This window comes from Lactuca serriola, chromosome 7, assembly GCF_051521515.1.
Source record: "Lactuca serriola cultivar US96UC23 chromosome 7, Lser_US96UC23_V15, whole genome shotgun sequence".
NCBI lineage: Eukaryota > Viridiplantae > Streptophyta > Magnoliopsida > Asterales > Asteraceae > Lactuca > Lactuca serriola.
This window is the reverse complement of record NC_136414.1, coordinates 7,377,501-7,396,091: the sequence shown is the minus strand read 5'-3', so window position 1 is coordinate 7,396,091 and position 18,591 is coordinate 7,377,501. Positions and strand designations below refer to the sequence as shown.

At 33.0% G+C, this 18,591-nt stretch overlaps 1 protein-coding gene and 1 pseudogene across 3 annotated transcripts; one reads left to right on the top strand and one right to left on the bottom strand.

The window, feature by feature from the left end:
• LOC145063711 (glycine dehydrogenase (decarboxylating), mitochondrial pseudogene) lies at positions 1 to 1,470 on the bottom strand (annotated as a pseudogene).
• Positions 1,471 to 6,353: 4,883 nt separating this feature from the next.
• LOC145063063 (zinc finger CCCH domain-containing protein 48-like) lies at positions 6,354 to 9,125 on the top strand. Of its 3 annotated transcripts, XM_079010658.1 has the most exons (8): positions 6,355 to 6,535; positions 7,086 to 7,539; positions 7,627 to 7,722; positions 7,809 to 8,000; positions 8,088 to 8,264; positions 8,330 to 8,509; positions 8,644 to 8,741; positions 8,842 to 9,125. In XM_079010658.1, the coding sequence occupies exons 2-8, from the start codon at positions 7,087 to 7,089 to the stop codon at positions 9,014 to 9,016; spliced, it is 1,371 nt and encodes a 456-aa protein (XP_078866784.1). In that variant the 5' UTR covers positions 6,355 to 6,535; position 7,086; the 3' UTR covers positions 9,017 to 9,125. The 3 variants fall into 3 exon arrangements, with proteins under 3 accessions (XP_078866786.1, XP_078866784.1, XP_078866785.1); XM_079010659.1 differs by having other exon boundaries at positions 6,357 to 7,539; positions 8,088 to 8,234; XM_079010660.1 differs by lacking the exon at positions 8,842 to 9,125 and having other exon boundaries at positions 6,354 to 7,539; positions 8,616 to 8,726.
• Positions 9,126 to 18,591: the final 9,466 nt, after the last annotated feature.

Below are 18,591 nucleotides of genomic sequence, written 5' to 3'. Positions count from 1 at the left end.
CTAATTGAAATCTTTCAGATCCAATGTGACCACTTTAAGATCGAAACCATCTGCTATGGTTTTACAGATATAGGTCGTTTGTGGGTGGCAATTGCTTGCGATGATGAATGTTTTCTTCTTATTCTTCTGAATGTTATTGTAGATCGCCATGGATTCTGTAGCTGCGGTTCCTTTATCGAGTAATGAAGCATTTGAAATGGGTAAACCAGTAAGATCCGTTACCATGGTTTGGAAATTGAGCAGGGATTCGAGCCTTCCATGTGCAATTTCAGCCTAGTAGGGAGTGTATTGGGTGCACCAACCAGGGTTTTCCATAATGTTCCTCAAAATCACAGGAGGAATAGAGGTGTTGTAATACCCCATACAATTAAACGACTTATAAACCATGTTTTTGGAAGCTAATTCTTGCATATGTGCAATCATTTGGGATTTGGTTAAGCCTTCATCTAATTTGGGGAACTTCATGGAATTAAGGCGGATCGATTTAGGTATAGTGGCGTCAATGAGTGAATCGAGACTCGAGAAGCCAACAAATTCATCCATTTTGGTTTATTCTGCTAGGGTGGCAGAGTTATGGCAGCGTGCGAAAGTGTCACTGGGTTTCAGAGCTTCGACGGAAGGAGGGAAGAAGTGGCATCGATGATGGTTGGAGTGACTCGACAGAAGGGGGCAGAGGGAGGTGGTGGCCGATGTGAAGTTTGTCGGTCTTTTCCTTCGGCCAGTGAGATACGAGCGAGAGGGATCAAGATTTGCTATAGCAGTGGGTGAATATTTGGGTTCGTTGAGAGAGAGAGAGAGAGATGGTGAGAGAGAGAAAGAGAGAGAGAGAGATGTCGGCCCAAACTAGTTATTTATTTTCTTTTTTCCTTTAAATTAAATAAAAAATATAAAAAATATATATTAGAAAGGGCACTTTAATCTTTTCAATTTTCTGAGGGACCAAAATCACAAGTAAACATGGTCAAAAGGACCACCAATCTAAAAAAGTCGAGGTTTTGACTAAAACCCCCAAAAAATGCATACCACAGATAGAGGTGGCAATTTATGACATGACACGACAAAAATACATTACACGAAACGAAATTTGGACGAAACTGAAATTTGAATTCGTGTTTGTGTCGTGTTCATTTTAACTGTAAAAAACACGATGTCGTGTCGTGTCGTGTTCAAAATTTGAAACGAATTTGACATGATTTAGCAGTTCTTTATCGTGATTTTCATGTTTTTTGTGTTTGTCGTGTTATATTTGATAAAGTATTCATTAAATAAACTAGTTTTTAGTATATGTTATATTTTTCGTGTCGTGTCGTGTTTGTCGTTTTCTAATTCGTTCGTTTTCGTGTTAGTTAAAAAAAACACGACATCGTGTCGTATCGTGTTCGTGTTACATAAAACCTTATCGTGTCGTGTCGTGTCAGACGAAAACACGAAACGATAATACGATTTGTCACCCCTAACAACAGAGACCATTTTTACAATTTTGTGCCATTCAAACTTACACCAATGACACGGATCACCTCATCTAATTATTATCTCTAAATATTATTAAAAGAGAACTCTTAATTCACCAATTGAGCAATCATGACCCTTGATTGTATCTCAATCATATGATTTTTCACCCTTAGATCAAATTGATGACATCATCTTCTCCAAATGGAATTCAAATATTTAATTATTAAATCTTTAAATTTAGCAATTATATTTCAAACACAATTACATTTAATGATAGAATCTTTAATTATAGAATTTATTCATACTTTCTAAAATATATTTCACAATTCGAGCATAATTACATTTAATTATAGAATCTTTAAAATAAGCAATTATGTTATCAATTCAAGCATGTCATTCTATTTATATATGAGGTATCAGTTTCTCCAAAAATCTGCCAAAAACATGAATAGCTGCCCATCTTTCTCCTCAAATTTTTTCTCTTAAACCGTAATTCCCTAATCCTCTTCGTCCTCATGTCAATGGTTGTGCTTCAATTGACGTTTTGTGTGTTCATAACAAAATGTAACACCATAAGGTGGTTCCTTTTTGCTCATGTATTCTTAGAATTTGCGTATTGTCTCTTCCTTGCATCTTCAATTATCACACCTCTGTTTTAGCTTCTCACAAATCTCTACAAAATAAAGCAAGCATCTCCGTCAAAACTTCTTTTGAAAATCTATGTCATCATTAACCCTAATTAATATTGTTCAAAATTTAACTCCCTTAGTAATAGTTTTTTGGCTTCAAAATTCAAACTTGTTTAGTTTTTTCTTTTTAAAAAACACATTAAATAAGCATATCAATAATTATGTTATCTTTAATATATATTAAAACAAAAATCTTAGGACATCATCTTAAACAATTTGGGCCATTCATTGTATTTCAATCCTATGTTTCCACCCTTAGATTAAATTGCTGACATCATCTTCTCAAATGGAATGTATTTGATTCTACTAAAAGCTTTCCAATTGTCAAACAAATTTAACTTAAATCCATTAAAATGGAATATATTTAATTATAATAAAAACTTCCCATATTTTAAATCTTGAATTTTCGGTTATAAAGATTTTAAAATGATCAACTTTAAAAACATATTATGAAAAACCATTTCAATTAAGGCATTAAATGTCAACCATTAATATAAATGCATTTATATTAGCAAGCCATTCATATATATAATCCATTTTTATTAGGAAAACATTAATACCAAAAGATCAGATTCAAATTATAACATACATATACGATTCATCATTGAATTTGCGGCTCACACTAATCCTTGCTTTTCTTCAAACATTCTCCTACAACATAATTATTATTGCTTATAACTTTGATCATCATTGAGAAGCTTCAAATCTTCTTTGTTGTGCACTAGAAGGCCAATACCTTCTTTCGCTTTTTTTTTTTTTTTTTTTAATATATTTTTTCGATTATTTTTTTGTTCCTGTATCAAATATATGTATTCATATATTTCGATTTTCTTTGTCACAACTTATATGAAACCGATTAACAACTTTTCTAAAACTTTTCAAATAAATAGGAATAGATATTGCGTACCTTTAATCCATAAAAAAAGAATGTACTTTGATGGAAACCAGTTAAAACACAATATAGCAAAGTACTTTGATAGATAGATAAATGCACCCTACCCATTTTCCTATTCATGGTAATCAATTTTTTTTTTGTATTCGTTTAGCATGATACTTCCATTTTTTATCCCAAGGGTAAATCATTAATTTAGTATAGACTATGTTCATCAGAAGTGTAAATCGATAATTTAATTTAAAAAAGGATCAAATCGGTTGTTGTTACTATTTATGTTTGTTTGATTATCTCAACTTGGTTACTGTTTCTGATCTTATTGTCGAATATAATAACTTCATATTATACCATTTTTAGGAATGTAAGTGTAAATTACATTGCTATAACATTTTTAACAGAAACCTGTTGTGATTTTTTCATGTTGTAACTGTCTTTTAATTTATTTTTATTCACTATTTAGGGGATAGATTTTATAAACAATTTAATCCAGAAAGGATTAAACTATAATTATTCTAATTTATATATGTTTCTGTATAGTAAATACAACCTTTCAAAGATTGTTTTCTATGACTAACAATAAGTATATTTTTGAAGAAATATTGTTCAAAATAATATGCGTAATCTAAATACATGTTAATTTAGTTCATTTCCTATACTTTCCTGCAACATTTGATTTTTTTGTCATGTTACATTCAAAAGATGGGTTATTAGAACATGCACCTTAGGTGTTTGACGAAATGTGTCAAAAAAATTTGATACAAGTTCTCTATGCTCACCTCACAATCATGTATAAATTTTGGTTTTTTTTTCTAGATTTTTAGCATCATGTGTTTTTAATGTTTGCAACTTTGTAATATTACGTGTTTTTTTTTGTCTCATCCCCGGGTGTGTTTTTTTTGTCTCATCCTCGGGTTTTTCTATCTCTGATAGGGCTTCACTTTCACTTTTTATATTTATTGTAAACTATCGATTAAATCTATTTCACTTTATTATGACTTTTATCAGCGTGATAAGATTCTAATAAATTGTCAATTTCTTGAACTTTTAGAAAAAGATGTTCTAACTGGATTACCATCTCCTACTGGGGTATTCTATTTTGTTGATTAAGTGATATATGAGTTGGCTATGATGGTTTTTACGGATTATGGACTAATAATTGTACATGTTATTAGAAAATACATCCAACAAAAAGTGAAAGATAATTTTTTAAATTAATAGCCTCATCTAACTTTGAATGATCTTTTTTTTTTTTTTTTTTTTTTTTTTTTTTTTTTTTTAACTTTGATGACATGTAACAGAGTTTTGGATAAAATTTTCAATTTTGTCGGCATATAACAGGTTATGACTTAAATAATGATATTAGAAATCTGGGCAAGTTTTTTTTTCGGTTCGCAAATTATTTTGTAGAAAGTGGTCCAAATTGGTATTATTGATCTCACAAAAGGCAAGTCTCATGTCTCTTTTAGCATATCCATTGTGTTTAATAGTAACTCAATAGTTTCTTGTCTATATTGGTTTTAAAAAAAATGTTAAATCTTGATTTAATGGATGCAAGTCAACAGGTAGTAAAGATGCACGAAGTGCAAAGTATTAAATATGGGATGATCATGGCTATGTCAAGCCAAAATAAAATTCTAAAGTAACAAATGTTAAGTTCAATAGATAATCACTTGTAATGCAGAATACATATTATACTTCCTAAATAAATAACCAAAAACTAACCTCATCCCCAAATAATTTATATTTTAACTAACATCAATAAATTATGATTATAGTGTCTTGATGTTTAATTATACATTATATAGAGTTGGTTAATATATAGTCAACATTTTTATATTTGTGTCGGTTTTGAACTACAAAAACTATATTCAAATAATAAAAATGAAATGGAACATATACGACGGTAATAATGCAAAAATAACCTTTCAATTTTGTCTGATACAAAAAAATAGTCTAAAACTTATTTCTAAAAGCAACAAGAAATAACAACGAACTTTCAAAAAGAAATGAGAAATTGCAACGAACTTTTCAAAACTATCAAGAATGTATAATATATGATGATAATAATGCTAAAAAAACACCGAGTTTGGTTTGATGCGAAAAAAGTAATTTTATATGAAAGTCGGATTGCAGTAATACTAAAAGAACCTGTACATTTTTTATCTGATGCAAAAATGGTCGAAACATACTTCTAAATCGGCAAGAAATAGCAATGAGCTTTTAATTCATCTTGAATAACCATTTAATAGCTATATGTAAAAGATATAAATACTCAACAGTTAAGACCATAGACCTTACTCAAATGTCTGCAAACGTCTTGAAGTAAGCATTCATTTTTCTATTATTTTATCATTATCATAAAATAAAAACAGAAATCATCATGTGTTTAAATTGTTTAATTCGGCTCATAATAACAAGTAACTTGTGTGCCAATTATGTATTTTGACATTTTCAATGAGTTACAGATAATATCTAAATCGAGCAAACATAACTGTTTTTATATTTATTTGTTAGAGTTTCTTTATATTTAATATTGTGTGGGGGTTTATTAAGTTGTGTGCCAATTATATATTTGACATTTTCAATGAGTTACAGACAATATCTAAATCGAGCAAACATAATTGTTTTTATATTTATTTGTTAGAGTTTCTTTATATTTAATATTGTGTGAGGGTTTATTAAGTTGTGTGCCAATTATATATTTGACATTTTCAATGAGTTACGGACAATATCTAAATCGAGCAAACATAATTGTTTTTATATTTATTTGTTAGAGTTTCTTTATATTTAATATTGTGTGGGATTTATGTGGTTTATTTCAAATAAACATAAATAAGTTGCTATTTTTTGAAATAAACAATTCTATTTTGCAATATAACCATGAAATAATAATGTATTTTGAAAGTACATTGTCAAATGTCGGATTATACTTGCGTAGACCCGTTTTCACGGACAAGGTTAACTATATGTCATTGTTTCCCATGTCACAAGTAAAAAAAGTTTGAAGGTACTTTTTGACGGATAAGGTCGTTCAACTAATAAAACAAAAAATATTGTCTACGAAGATGTCCTTCAAAAACTATATATTTACCAACTTCAATATATTTTCTACACATTTCAGTAACACCAATAACCTTGATTTACTTCTAATTATTCAGCAATATCTATATACATTTATATTTTATTTATGCGTTCCCCGCGTTTAACGCGGGTCATAATCTAGTTTTAAAAATATATTATAATTTTTTCAATTTCAAACGGTGTTTTATTTTTGAAAATATTTAAAATATATACAGAGAAAAAAATGCGAGAAAATACCTTGGCGTCCAAGGAACGCTCGACCATTGCCTATATAAAGAAAAAGCAAAGCAACAAATCCTCAATTCGATTCCTCACCCTCAATATCCGAATCCTGATCATAAACCTTGCGTTTTAATTAATCTGATCAATCGAAAGCTTTCACAAATTGACTCAGCAATTTCGGGACACGATCAATCAACAGGTTTGATAGTTTATTGTGACTACGATCAATATTCTTCTAGATCTTTGTTACCGTAGGAGTTTATGCCGTTGTAGTATATATGTATCTCGATCAAATCATCGGTGAAAGTTTGTTAACGGGATTGCAACAGATGATTGGATCTGATTTTTACGATTCTAGCCGGTGGTTCGATAGATATAGGATTAGGGTTTTTATGCTTTTTTAGGGAATTTGTTTATTTGCGTGTTATTTGTTGTTTCTTGGTTATGGATTTGGGTTGGTCGGCGTTAGGATCGTCATTAGATGATATAACTAGTTCTACAAGTAGAACACATTCATGGAAGTTTTTGATCACCGATGGGTCTGAACGGTTTTCTGGAACGTATATGGATTCTGCCATTGTTGTCCGAGGACCTGAAGGATGCACTGATCAACAGTTTTCCTACTCGTTCTGCATGACTTTTGGGGTTTATGATCGTGGAAAGGAATCAGGGATCTTTCGTTATGGTTTTCTTTGAGAAGGAATCTGTTGGAAAGCAACTAATCATGGATGTGTATGTATTTTATTTAGTATGGCAACGGAAGCAGCTAAAAGATTTTCAGTGAAGACGGACACATCGGTTTTCAAGAGGCTTGGAAGAGGAAATCAAGAAAATATCACTAGAAGTCATCAAGTGAAAAATCTGGTCTGCAAGTATTGGTTGGAAGGAAGATGCACAAGAAATCCTTGCAAATTTAAGCATCCGGATCAAGCAATCAGTAAATCAAAATATGCTTGGAAGAATCCAAATACATTGAAGTCAGAGAATTCACCTCCCATTGAGAAGCCCCGAACAAAATTTTCGAAGAACAAAGAGAACTCCAACCTAAATCAGAATGTTCACAAGTCCCAACAGAAATTGTTGACAAATGAAGTAAACCCTGGTCAAACTAAAAGCATCCCCAAGAAAAACAGCGAGAACTTGCATCCGGGGTTCTATGGTAAGGGACTCTCAATGGTGACCCGTTTAGAAGGGCATACAAAGGTAAATGCACTCCAAGTGTTTGTTTTTATTCTTTCTTCCATTCTAGAGCACTATGAACCTTATTTAACAATCAAAACTTTGTATCAGGCTATAACCGGGATTGCTTTGCCATCTGGATCCAACAAGCTCTTTTGTAGTAGCAAGGACAAATCTTTACGAGTTTGGGATTGTAATAGTGGACAGGTTTGTTTGATGTTCTTGAATCTTTTTTTCCTTTTATGAGAGCACACTTACCATGTTATTTATGCTATCTTTTTCATGTTGATCAGTGTGGAGCAGTTTTTGCCTTTGATGACGAATGTGGGACTTTAGTCAACGAAGGTCAATGGATTTTTGTTGGTCTACGAGATATGATTAAAGCTTGGAACCTCAACACACAACATGAAGTAATTATTCGAGGAAGCGGTGGACAAGTTAATGCAATTACGATGTTTGAAGACGTTCTTTTCGCTGGAATGGAGGTAGGTACATAGAACGGAATGGAATCAGGAAAGGAATGGAATCGTTCATTCCGTTTTATTAATTTTCATTTTTATGTTTATGTGCAGGATGGTACCATTTTGTCATGGAAATCAACTTCAGAAACGAGTTTCTCTGCAGTGGCAACATCTTTGAAAGGCCACACAGGACCTGTACTTTCCCTTGTTGTTGGAGCTAAAAGGCTCTATTCTGGTTCTGATGACAATACCATACGAGTATGTTGTTTTAAACATTATAGTAGTTTGGTAAGTAAAAACTCTTTTGTATTTGATGTTTCTGATTGTGGCTCATTCTTTTTTTGTTGTTGAAGGTATGGGATGCTGAAACCCTAGAGTGTATTCAGGTTTTAAGTGGACATTCGGGTGATGTGACAACAGTTCTTTGTTGGGATCAGTATTTATTGTCGGGTTCCTTGGACAAAAAGATCAAGGTTTGGGGTGAAACCGAAAATGGAAAAATTGAGGAGGTTTATCAACACAATGTAGATGATGTAAGTTGTTAATATAGCATTCTTTCTTTGTGTACTTCCCTTTCATTTTTATTATTTTTTGGTTCTTACATAACAAGACGTTGTCATCCTCATCATCAAAAAATAGCATAAGAAATGAGATGATTGTTTTGCAGGATGTTGTTGCTTTTTGTGGGATGCATGATGCAGAAGGAAAGCCGATCTTGCTATGTTCGTGCAGAGACAATGGTGTTTGTTTATATGATCTGCCATCGTAAGTCTCTTTGTAGCTTTTTTATTTTATCATGTAATCATGTAATTAATTGGAAGTTTGTTATGACAGTTAGTATGGTTTGTTTTTTTTTTTATTATAGGTTTGTGGAAAGAGGCAGAGTTGTTTCAGGAAGAGACATTCAAGCAATCCACGTGGGTCCCGATGGTTTGTTTTTTACTGGTGATGAAGCAGGGTTGATCTCAGTTTGGAAGCTAACTCTAACTGGAGGAGGAGAATCATATTATCCAAATCTTGTTAATGACAAACGTCAATAAGTTGGTTTTTGTATTGTTTGGATGACCATGGTGACCCTCCCCTTGAAGGAGTAAATTGTAAATTAACATTTAACATTTATTTGAATGAATACAAGTTTATTTTATTTTACTCTTGGTGTGAATACTGAATAACATCCATACCCTAATTTTATATATGCAATCTTTGAGGTTGATTCAAGATTTGTGCTTGACTGGTTTGTTAATTGTTATTGAGCTCGAGTTAGACGTTGGATTGGGTAATTTTTGTTTTTATTGTATTAGATTTTTTGTAACTTTTTATTTAAATATAGAATTTTGAAAATATCAATAATAGGTGGTGTACAAAGTGATCCAACTCACCAACACAATCTCAACCCAACCTTAATTTAACGCGTTTAGTTGAGATTTTAGCGGTATTAGGTGTTATCCTATCTTCTTGAGGTATGAGGGTTGACATAAATGAAATTAAGGAGTAGATTAAGAATAGATTAGATTTGCCGTTAAAAAAATTAAATTAAATGGTTCAAGGGGGTTCCGGGCCACTGCTCTGATTCTGGCAATTAGTGTAAATTTTTTTTATTTCTATTACGTGCAACGTCTTAAAACACGAGTGCCACTACTAATTTAGATTTGTTCGGAATTTTTTTTAGGTGCCACCACTACTAAAACTTTCTGCGTCCACCACTGGTTGGGTTGAAAATCACTATGTTTTTAACATTACAGTTTAATGATTTGTTATTTAAAAATTCATTTGTCTTCGATGTTTCTGATTGTGATTCCGGTGTGGGATTGTGAACCTCTAGAATGTATGCATGTATTACATGGACATACAGGCAATGTGTTTTATGTTGGGATCAATTTTTATTGTCGGGTTCCTTGGACAAAAAAATCAAGGTTTGGTGCAACAAAAAATGGCAACATTGTGGAAGTTTATGAACACAATGTAGATGATGTAAGTTGTTAATATTGCAAATCATGTTAATGATAAAGGACCATATGTTTCTTTGATAAGTTACTTTGGGACAGTTTTGTATCCTTTCCCTTGAAGGAGTAATTAGTAAATTGTAAATTAATAACAATTTGGATCTTTTGACAACTGAGATATGTTGTTAATTTTAAGTTTACTCTTGGTGTTGAATACCATCCATGCCCCTCTTTTGTATATGCAATCTTTGAGGCTGTTTTTTACCTCATCGGTTTATTTGCAGATTCTTATTTATGTATATGTATGATACTTGAAAATTCTAATTATCATATTTCTTTAGGCGTAAAGGCATGTTTGATAAAATTGAACATTTTGGTGCTGACTGATTCCAACCTCTTAATGGTTTAAAGAATGTAGTGGCTGTAGGTTGTATCAAACCCATTGAATGCTAATTGATTCAATGGTTTAGTCATAGGTTATCAAACAACTCTAAGTGTTGTAAGTTGTATCAAACGCACGTAACCGATTCAAGGGTTATTGTTAGAAAAATCCCATTATTTTATTCTAATTTATAGAAAAATCTTAACTTTTATTTTTTGACTGATTATCTAAGTTTACACAAAAAGCTAAATGATTGGCATTGATATTGCAAAAAGCTTTAAGTGTTGTAAACATTAAGAAGATCCATTGATTGTCATTTAAGAGATTATCAAATAAAGATTTTTGCAATATAATGTCAGTCTCTTGTTTCTCCTCTTCAAAATCTTTTGATTTACCTCTTTTCTCAATTTCTTGAGTGCACACTTCCCTCTTACACTTTCCACTCCAAAGATGCATTATCTTCCTTCTCACACAAGATTTGACATCCTTAAAACTCGGCACTCATCACTTTTCAGTCCCAAATCCGTGCTCAATTCATCTCTAAAGAAATCTAGTCACAAATAATCTAGAAAGCAACAAATTTGTGACTGGCATTGGCATCGAAAAAACATTAGACAACACCATACTTCAAAACTCAACACAACCACACCACTTATATGTTGGTCAAGAGAAAATCATACCAAGAAAAATTTGTCTATTCTGCTCAAGAAAATGCCATAACTTACAGAAGAACAGATACTACTAACAAACATGAAAGCTTCAAAACTACAATAGATGCTTTGCAGTAACAACTGATGATAATTCACGTCAATTGATTAGTATTTTTGACATAAGAAACAATCCACAACCCAATGGAACCAAGTCTACTTTAGAAAACGGATGAGAAAAAGAGATGAAAATAAATCACGATAGCTTACATGGCTAAACATGAAGTCAAAGCAACTCCTCTATCATATATGCAAGAGCAGCTCCCTATATATCCGTTACCAGTGTCAGCTTTGATGGGTTTTGGTCATAAGACATCCTATGTGCTCACACAAACCCTAAAGCTCGGATCTAGGTTTCTCTATTGTACATACTTTGAATCCAAGACTTTGAACCCTAATACTAGCATATGGAAATCAGAATTCACATGTAAATAGGTTTAAGAACATACCTTGATTGTTATATAGCAATAACAATCCAATTCCTCCTTGAATTGACCTTGGAAAGCAAAGAGTCACAAGTGTCACTCCTCTAATGGCTCACAAACACCATAAGCAAGTGGAGAAGGTATATAGAGAGAGGAGGGAGGTTAGAATTCGTGTTTTGGACTTCTTGGGAAGGGATACCCGAATTCATGACCTTGGGGTTGTTTATATAGGTGTAGAGATAGGGTTTCAATCATTATCCTTATCTAGTTGCTTATCCATTAAGCAACCAATAAGATAATCCTTGAATCCTTATCATACTCGAATTCTAAGTGATTATCACCTCAAATTCGTTCACCATATATATAAGATAATCCTTACCTTATTTTGTAACTAACATATAATTACAAATCAGCCCCTCTAGTTTAATTAATTACACTTGATCACAAAATTAATTCTTAATTAATTATTGACCAATATTAATTAAACAAATATGATTTCTCCTTTAATATATTATTCTTATAACATATTAATAAATCATATTATCCTCTCTCTCTTTATTCATTTCTCCAATCAAGTTGCTTTGGTGAAGGCAACCCAAAAGGACCATGCACCATCGGGTCAAGTACATACCAAAATAGTTATGGACTTAGACACTAATCCAACAGTCTCCCACTTGGATAAGTCTAATAACTATTCTGCGTATGACTTCGGATCCCGATCTGCAATCGTAGCTTTCCAAAGCCGCTGTCAACTCTGATCATATCAGATACGCGTGTCCTTAAGATAAGGGATCATATATTCCTCCATTCTAGATATCATATGAGATATGATTTCTAATCATTCTCTTTGTACTATATCTCGATTTCTGATTTATGACGACAGACTAATTGAACAAATCAAATTAGCCCTAGCCCGGCCGAGCATTTACGTTTGTCATCACTAAAACATCGAGGGGCCCAAAGATATCGCTTTTATCCTGCTTTGGATAAAAGGAACGGATAAACTTTGATACAATGCTTGCTTGTACTCACGCACCGAATCACACACAACAATATGTTTTATAACACCAAGTTACTGGTGCGTTTACATATTATCAATGTGTAACCGATTTGCAAGATACAACTCACACATCTCGGTTTCAAGAATATAAGATGTTATCGTCTCACCAATCACTCGTGATACAATCCATGGAGTGATTCAAGTGAGCGTGGGTCTAATCCAATGCTCAAATCACATTCATAAGCACTCATGAACGTTGCAGCAAACATTTGCTTATGTCTAATACTCTTTTAGACAATCCACACACCAATTCACGACAGTCTTCATTCATATCTACTTCCAACATATGAACGACTGTGGCCCGTTTGAATAATTCGATTATTCTTAATAAACTCAATTATTCTGGAAGTCAAAACATGCAAATGTGAAACACAAGAATAATACTAATCCCATATGGCCTCAAACCTTTGAGTATAATTAAAACACCTTTTATTTATCACCATATTGATTACTCATTATTTGTCGTTTCGGGTAATCAACTTCTTACTTGAATTCCAACACTTGTCTCATGCTCCTAGCATGCACACAATGTTTACCTATGGTTCTTACTTTGTGAAATAGATCTCATTGAACACGTTTCCAATCCTTCTCATTTCACAACTCCAAATCCGTTTTTCATAAGTTAAAGAATATCAAATTCTTGCTACTTATAGAATATGCTAGATTCTAACATTCTATGCAACTATCCTTTCGTAATGTCACTGCACCAAAGTCACAAAGACTATTGCCAATGATATTACAAAGTCCTCTATCGGAGATTGTTACAAGACAATTCCATAGACGTGATGTCTCTCACTCAAAGTACATTCTTTGAACATCCTTTTGCATAGAAGTTTCTAATCTAGTCATAGATTTCTCAATATTCAATTCCCAATATGGACACACTTCCATATGTTCCATATGACAACTCATTCTTAATAGAATCTTATCTATCCGTAATGATGTCGATACGGTCCATCCAACATGGAAACATTTCCATATTTTCCAATACTATACTTCCAACTACTCACAAGCGACCAATCCTCGTCGAACTTTGGGTTGCCCTTTGATAGTTGTTTAATTGTTTTAGTCAAAACCAATTCTTGTCCTTTTTCCCTCTAAATGCGCTAGACATTTGGAAAATTTTAGAATGGTCAAACATTAAAGCATTTGCAATCGATCCTATACCCGAAGCGTATGGGACACGACGCATAATGTTTTATTTGCTATGTTCTCAAAATTCGAATAGTGAAGAGGGATGCCGTAATCATAATCAAAATTTTAAGAACACACTTTGTACCTTTGACTAAATTTTATTAACAGTTCTCAACCTAAACCTTTAGATTTGAAATGAAGCATAATATTCTCTCCCTTAATTATAGCAAAACAACTCTTCAACTATTACGACTTTGCAAAGTATGACTCTTGTTTTCTATAATTAATATTGCTAACCTTGCAATACTTTCCTTAATAATCATACAATCATAACTTTTATGCTCCCACTATTTTGATGATTATTATAAAACATAACACTTATGCTCCCACTAGCTTCGACATGTATTCATAAACATCTTAACTTTCAGAAAACAATACTTATTGAATTTCTTAAGTTCATGTTTCTAATACTTAGTGCTTTGATAATCCTTTATCAATGCTTCTTGAACTTATACACCTTTGCCTTCGATAGTTCATATGTGTGTCTAAACAATTAAGACTAATTGCCAAACCTCACAATTCAAATTATGGAAAGGGATGCCGTAACCATAATTGAATTCGAGAATGCAATTTTACAATCACTATCTTCTTAAAATCTTTCTTAGTGAAAGCATTTCCTCACAATCATTTTCATGAAGGAGGAAATCTTATGACACTTAGATTTTAAACGATGTAAATGTTCCTATCCATGTGAATTTGTCAAAACCAACGTTTACGACAAATTCAAACTCATATGGATCGAACTTTCTTAATCTTGATTTCTTGCCTCATGGTAGCACAGCTGCCCACCACGTCTTCCAAGTAGTTAAGCATCTCACCCTTTCAAATCAATGTACCTTTCATTGATTAAGGTGCCTTGCCTTTTATGCATTCAAGATGAGAACTCATAGAACTCATATGCATAATTAACTCAATTGGAACAGCACATAATTAAAATAATGTCAATACGATAGGTTGTCAACCTCAACTCGTGTGCTAGTGATGATTGGTAAGGTTTATTTGATTTGTTCTTGAAACTATTCAAGACCATTAAGACTCCCACTGACTCCTTGACATATACGATTCTTTTGTCAATAACCATTTCTTGACAAACAAATATTCAAGAGTTAGTGTAGCTTTTATCAAAACACTTCATAAATTGGTACTAGTTGGCCTTTGTCTTATTCAAGACATCACAACTTCCTACATTTGATGAATGTTATAAACCTTTAATACTTTTCACTCATTGTCACAATCTTAACTTTAAGACTTGTTATTGGAACGAAGTATGATTGACTTATTGATTTAACCATTTCTTCAATTCTTGATTCCTCTTCTTAGACATACAATTGTACTAAGACTTACTCAGAGGATCAACTGAGATATGGTTCTTAATCACTAAGACATATCATAAAGCATAAAAGCTACTCTCCCTTCTTCTTAGAATGGAGAAACTTTTATCTTTCTGCCTACTTGATTCTTCTTATTCGTTATGCTATTGATCTAAACCCTTTAATCAATTCAGAATTACACTTAATCTTGTAAGTATAATCATATTTACTAAACCTTTAGTAAATCATGACGAATATCTTTGTTACTCTTATGGTGGACTTGATCAACACGCAACTTTGTGTGCTCGGTCTCTTAGTCCTTCACTTGACACTTTGTCAACGAATTGGTCTAATTTCCAAATATGAAATTTCTCATTCATCGTGCAACCAAGTTGCATGATTCCAAATTTCTGTCCAATTGAAACTTGGGCGATGAGAAACTCTCCCTATTTGGTAAATTCTCGACTTTTCCATAAACACCATAAATAAGAATCATATCCATTTGTTGTAGAAATATGCAAACACTAATTTTTCATAACGATTTCATTGCAAGGAAATAAATAAATAAATAAGTGAGTCAAACGAAAATTTATTTTATAAAAGCAGCGGAAAACATTTGTCCTTACAATGCAAAATCCATTGAAAACTATGTATTTCAAAAGAAAATTTTCTAACAACTCTATCATAACTATCTAAGCTCAAAATCTAATCTTCAAGTCCATGTGATCAAGATCCATTCCTTGTGATTAGATTCATTTTGCTCTTTCACCAATCTTCCTTTCTTTTCACCGATCCTGTAAAACATTCAAATGCAATCTTATTACATTATGTATTAAGAATTAATGAATAGGAACTCAATGGAGTTAGATAGTGGATTTTACCTGAAGCGCAGCCATACTCTTTGACTCTCCCAGCTTCTGGACTCTTCAAGCTCTTTGGGCAGACTTGTATCCAACGCCCTCTCTTTTGGCAGCAAACGCAGGTCGGTTCTCCTAGAACGTCCTCGGAAGCATGGTTGGTTGACTTTTCCAACAAATACGCTCCATTGCTTCGCCAAATCATTTCTGATTCAGCAGCAATGAGCATGTAAGTTAGGTCAATGAGGTTGTCGTCATGATCCATCATATAATATTTTCTTTTGAACTCATTATATGATTCAGGAAGTGACTGCAAAACCCAATTTACAGCCAACTGATCTGGGAATGACACACCCAACATTTTCAACCTATCAATGTGTGATTTCATTCCTAGAACATGGGCACACACGGGTTTACCATCTTCATGTTTCATTTCCAATAGGGATTTAGTGATATTGAACCTTTCAATTCTTCGATCTTGTGGGTTGGGGAGAACAATAGGAGGAGGAGGAGGAAGTGAAGCATGATTTCTCGTTCCTCGATTAAATCGTGGAATATCATCTTCACGTGGAATGCTTGTTCCACGGGATTTGGGAAGACCATAGTTGTCGAACTTTGACATCTACAAAACGGGAGAAAAACAAATTCAAGTTAGTTGATTGATGGAGTCCTTAGTAAATCACCCAAATGAGATACTAAGGCTAGGACCCAACACAATATTCTACAACTCGGGAGAGGGATGCCGTAACCCTAATTGCAGAATATTTGAAGGTAAGTGAATGACGATTCACTAATTTCCACCACGAAAAACGAAAAAGAATTTTAAGTTTTAAATCTATGAAAACTCCTAGATCCTTTGAGATACATTGAACTTTCAATGGCATGTTTATATCTCGATATGCCCCTCTTGTTTGTGACTGGGATGCCGAGGATCACAAAGCGGGTGTGAATAACCATGCAAACTACATGGTGCCCTCATATGTTACAGTCACCTATTCGATGTGCCGGTAAACCACACACGCTCCACCGAACTATGACAAACATTGAGTCACCCTTTGCTACCTTTGCTTAGACCCATTTAGTGTGCCGGTTAACCACACACGCTCCACTAACGTCTTCGCAAGGGCACAAAGTGTAATTTCATGGAATTGCATCAATTCACTTTTGCCTAAGTAACTAAGATTGGGAATTTTATGAAAACATTTAGTTACTTTTATACTTCATTATACTTATAATGGAAGGTTTCGTCCTATCCTACCCGTTCGGCTAACGACCCTCCACTAGTCAAGAGTGCGGTGGGTAAGAGTGGATACCCATTCAATCGCCATTTTATAGGCAATTTCCTTAAACACCCCTTATAGACCAGCTTCGTGAATGAGGCCTACTAACGGTAAGACTGACTTTTAGTTATACATATATATATAATGTTAGACTTTTATATATAGTATAGGGTGTATTTTTATACTTTTAAAATACTAGGTGGTCTAATTTAACAATTATACTTTTAATTCAATTAAATTGTAGACCTAAACTATTATGGATTTATTAAACTTCCTTTAATTATACACCTTAATTAATTAATAAAACCATAAGGGTGTGATTTGAACTTTTTCAAAACAATACTAGAGTATTAGAATTTAACATTCCTAATTAAACTTTTAATCAACTTTTAAATTCCAAAACTTGAGGGCAAGTTTTGAAAGCTTTTTCAAAACATTAGGGTTTCAACTATTTAAATTTCAAAACAACAAAGCTTTTGGGGTTCAAATTTAAACTATAAAACCTAAAGGGCCAAATATGAAACTTTTCACAACAACAAGGATCAAATAACAAATAATTCAAATTAACATTTAATCACATAATTATCCATATTTGATGATTTCTTGCAAAACAATTTATCAATTTACTTAAAATAATTAATCAATTATCTTATAAGGAAACAATTATCTTATTAATTGATAAATATCTTCAATTAGATTAAAATTATAGTCAAATATATCATATAATCGGATTAATATTAATCTAAGATGATAAGGTAATTATCCCAATGCAAAAACAGCAAGAAATCCCGAGATAAGCACTGTCTGACGCACCGACTCGCCGAGTCACCCTCTGGAACTCGCCGAGTAGGGCTGACTCGCCGAGTCCAAGAGTGACTCGCCGAGTCAGGTCGAACAGTGAGGCCAAAACTCGATTTTTAGTTACATAAAGCATCAATACAATAGAAACCAATCATGGCTCTGATACCACTGATGGGTTTTGGTCATAAGACATCCTATGTGCTCACACAAACCCTAAAGCTCGGATCTAGGTTTCTCTATTGTACATACTTTGAATTCAAGACTTTGAACCCTAATACTAGCATATGGAAATCAGAATTCACATGTAAATAGGTTTAAGAACATACCTTGATTGTTATATAGCAATAACAATCCAATTCCTCCTTGAATTGACCTTGGAAAGCAAAGAGTCACAAGTGTCACTCCTCTAATGGCTCACAAACACCATAAGCAAGTGGAGAAGGTATATAGAGAGAGGAGGGAGGTTAGAATTCGTGTTTTGGACTTCTTGGGAAGGGATACCCGAATTCATGACCTTGGGGTTGTTTATATAGGTGTAGAGATAGGGTTTCAGTCATTATCCTTATCTAGTTGCTTATCCATTAAGCAACCAATAAGATAATCCTTGAATCCTTATCATACTCGAATTCTAAGTGATTATCACCTCAAATTCGTTC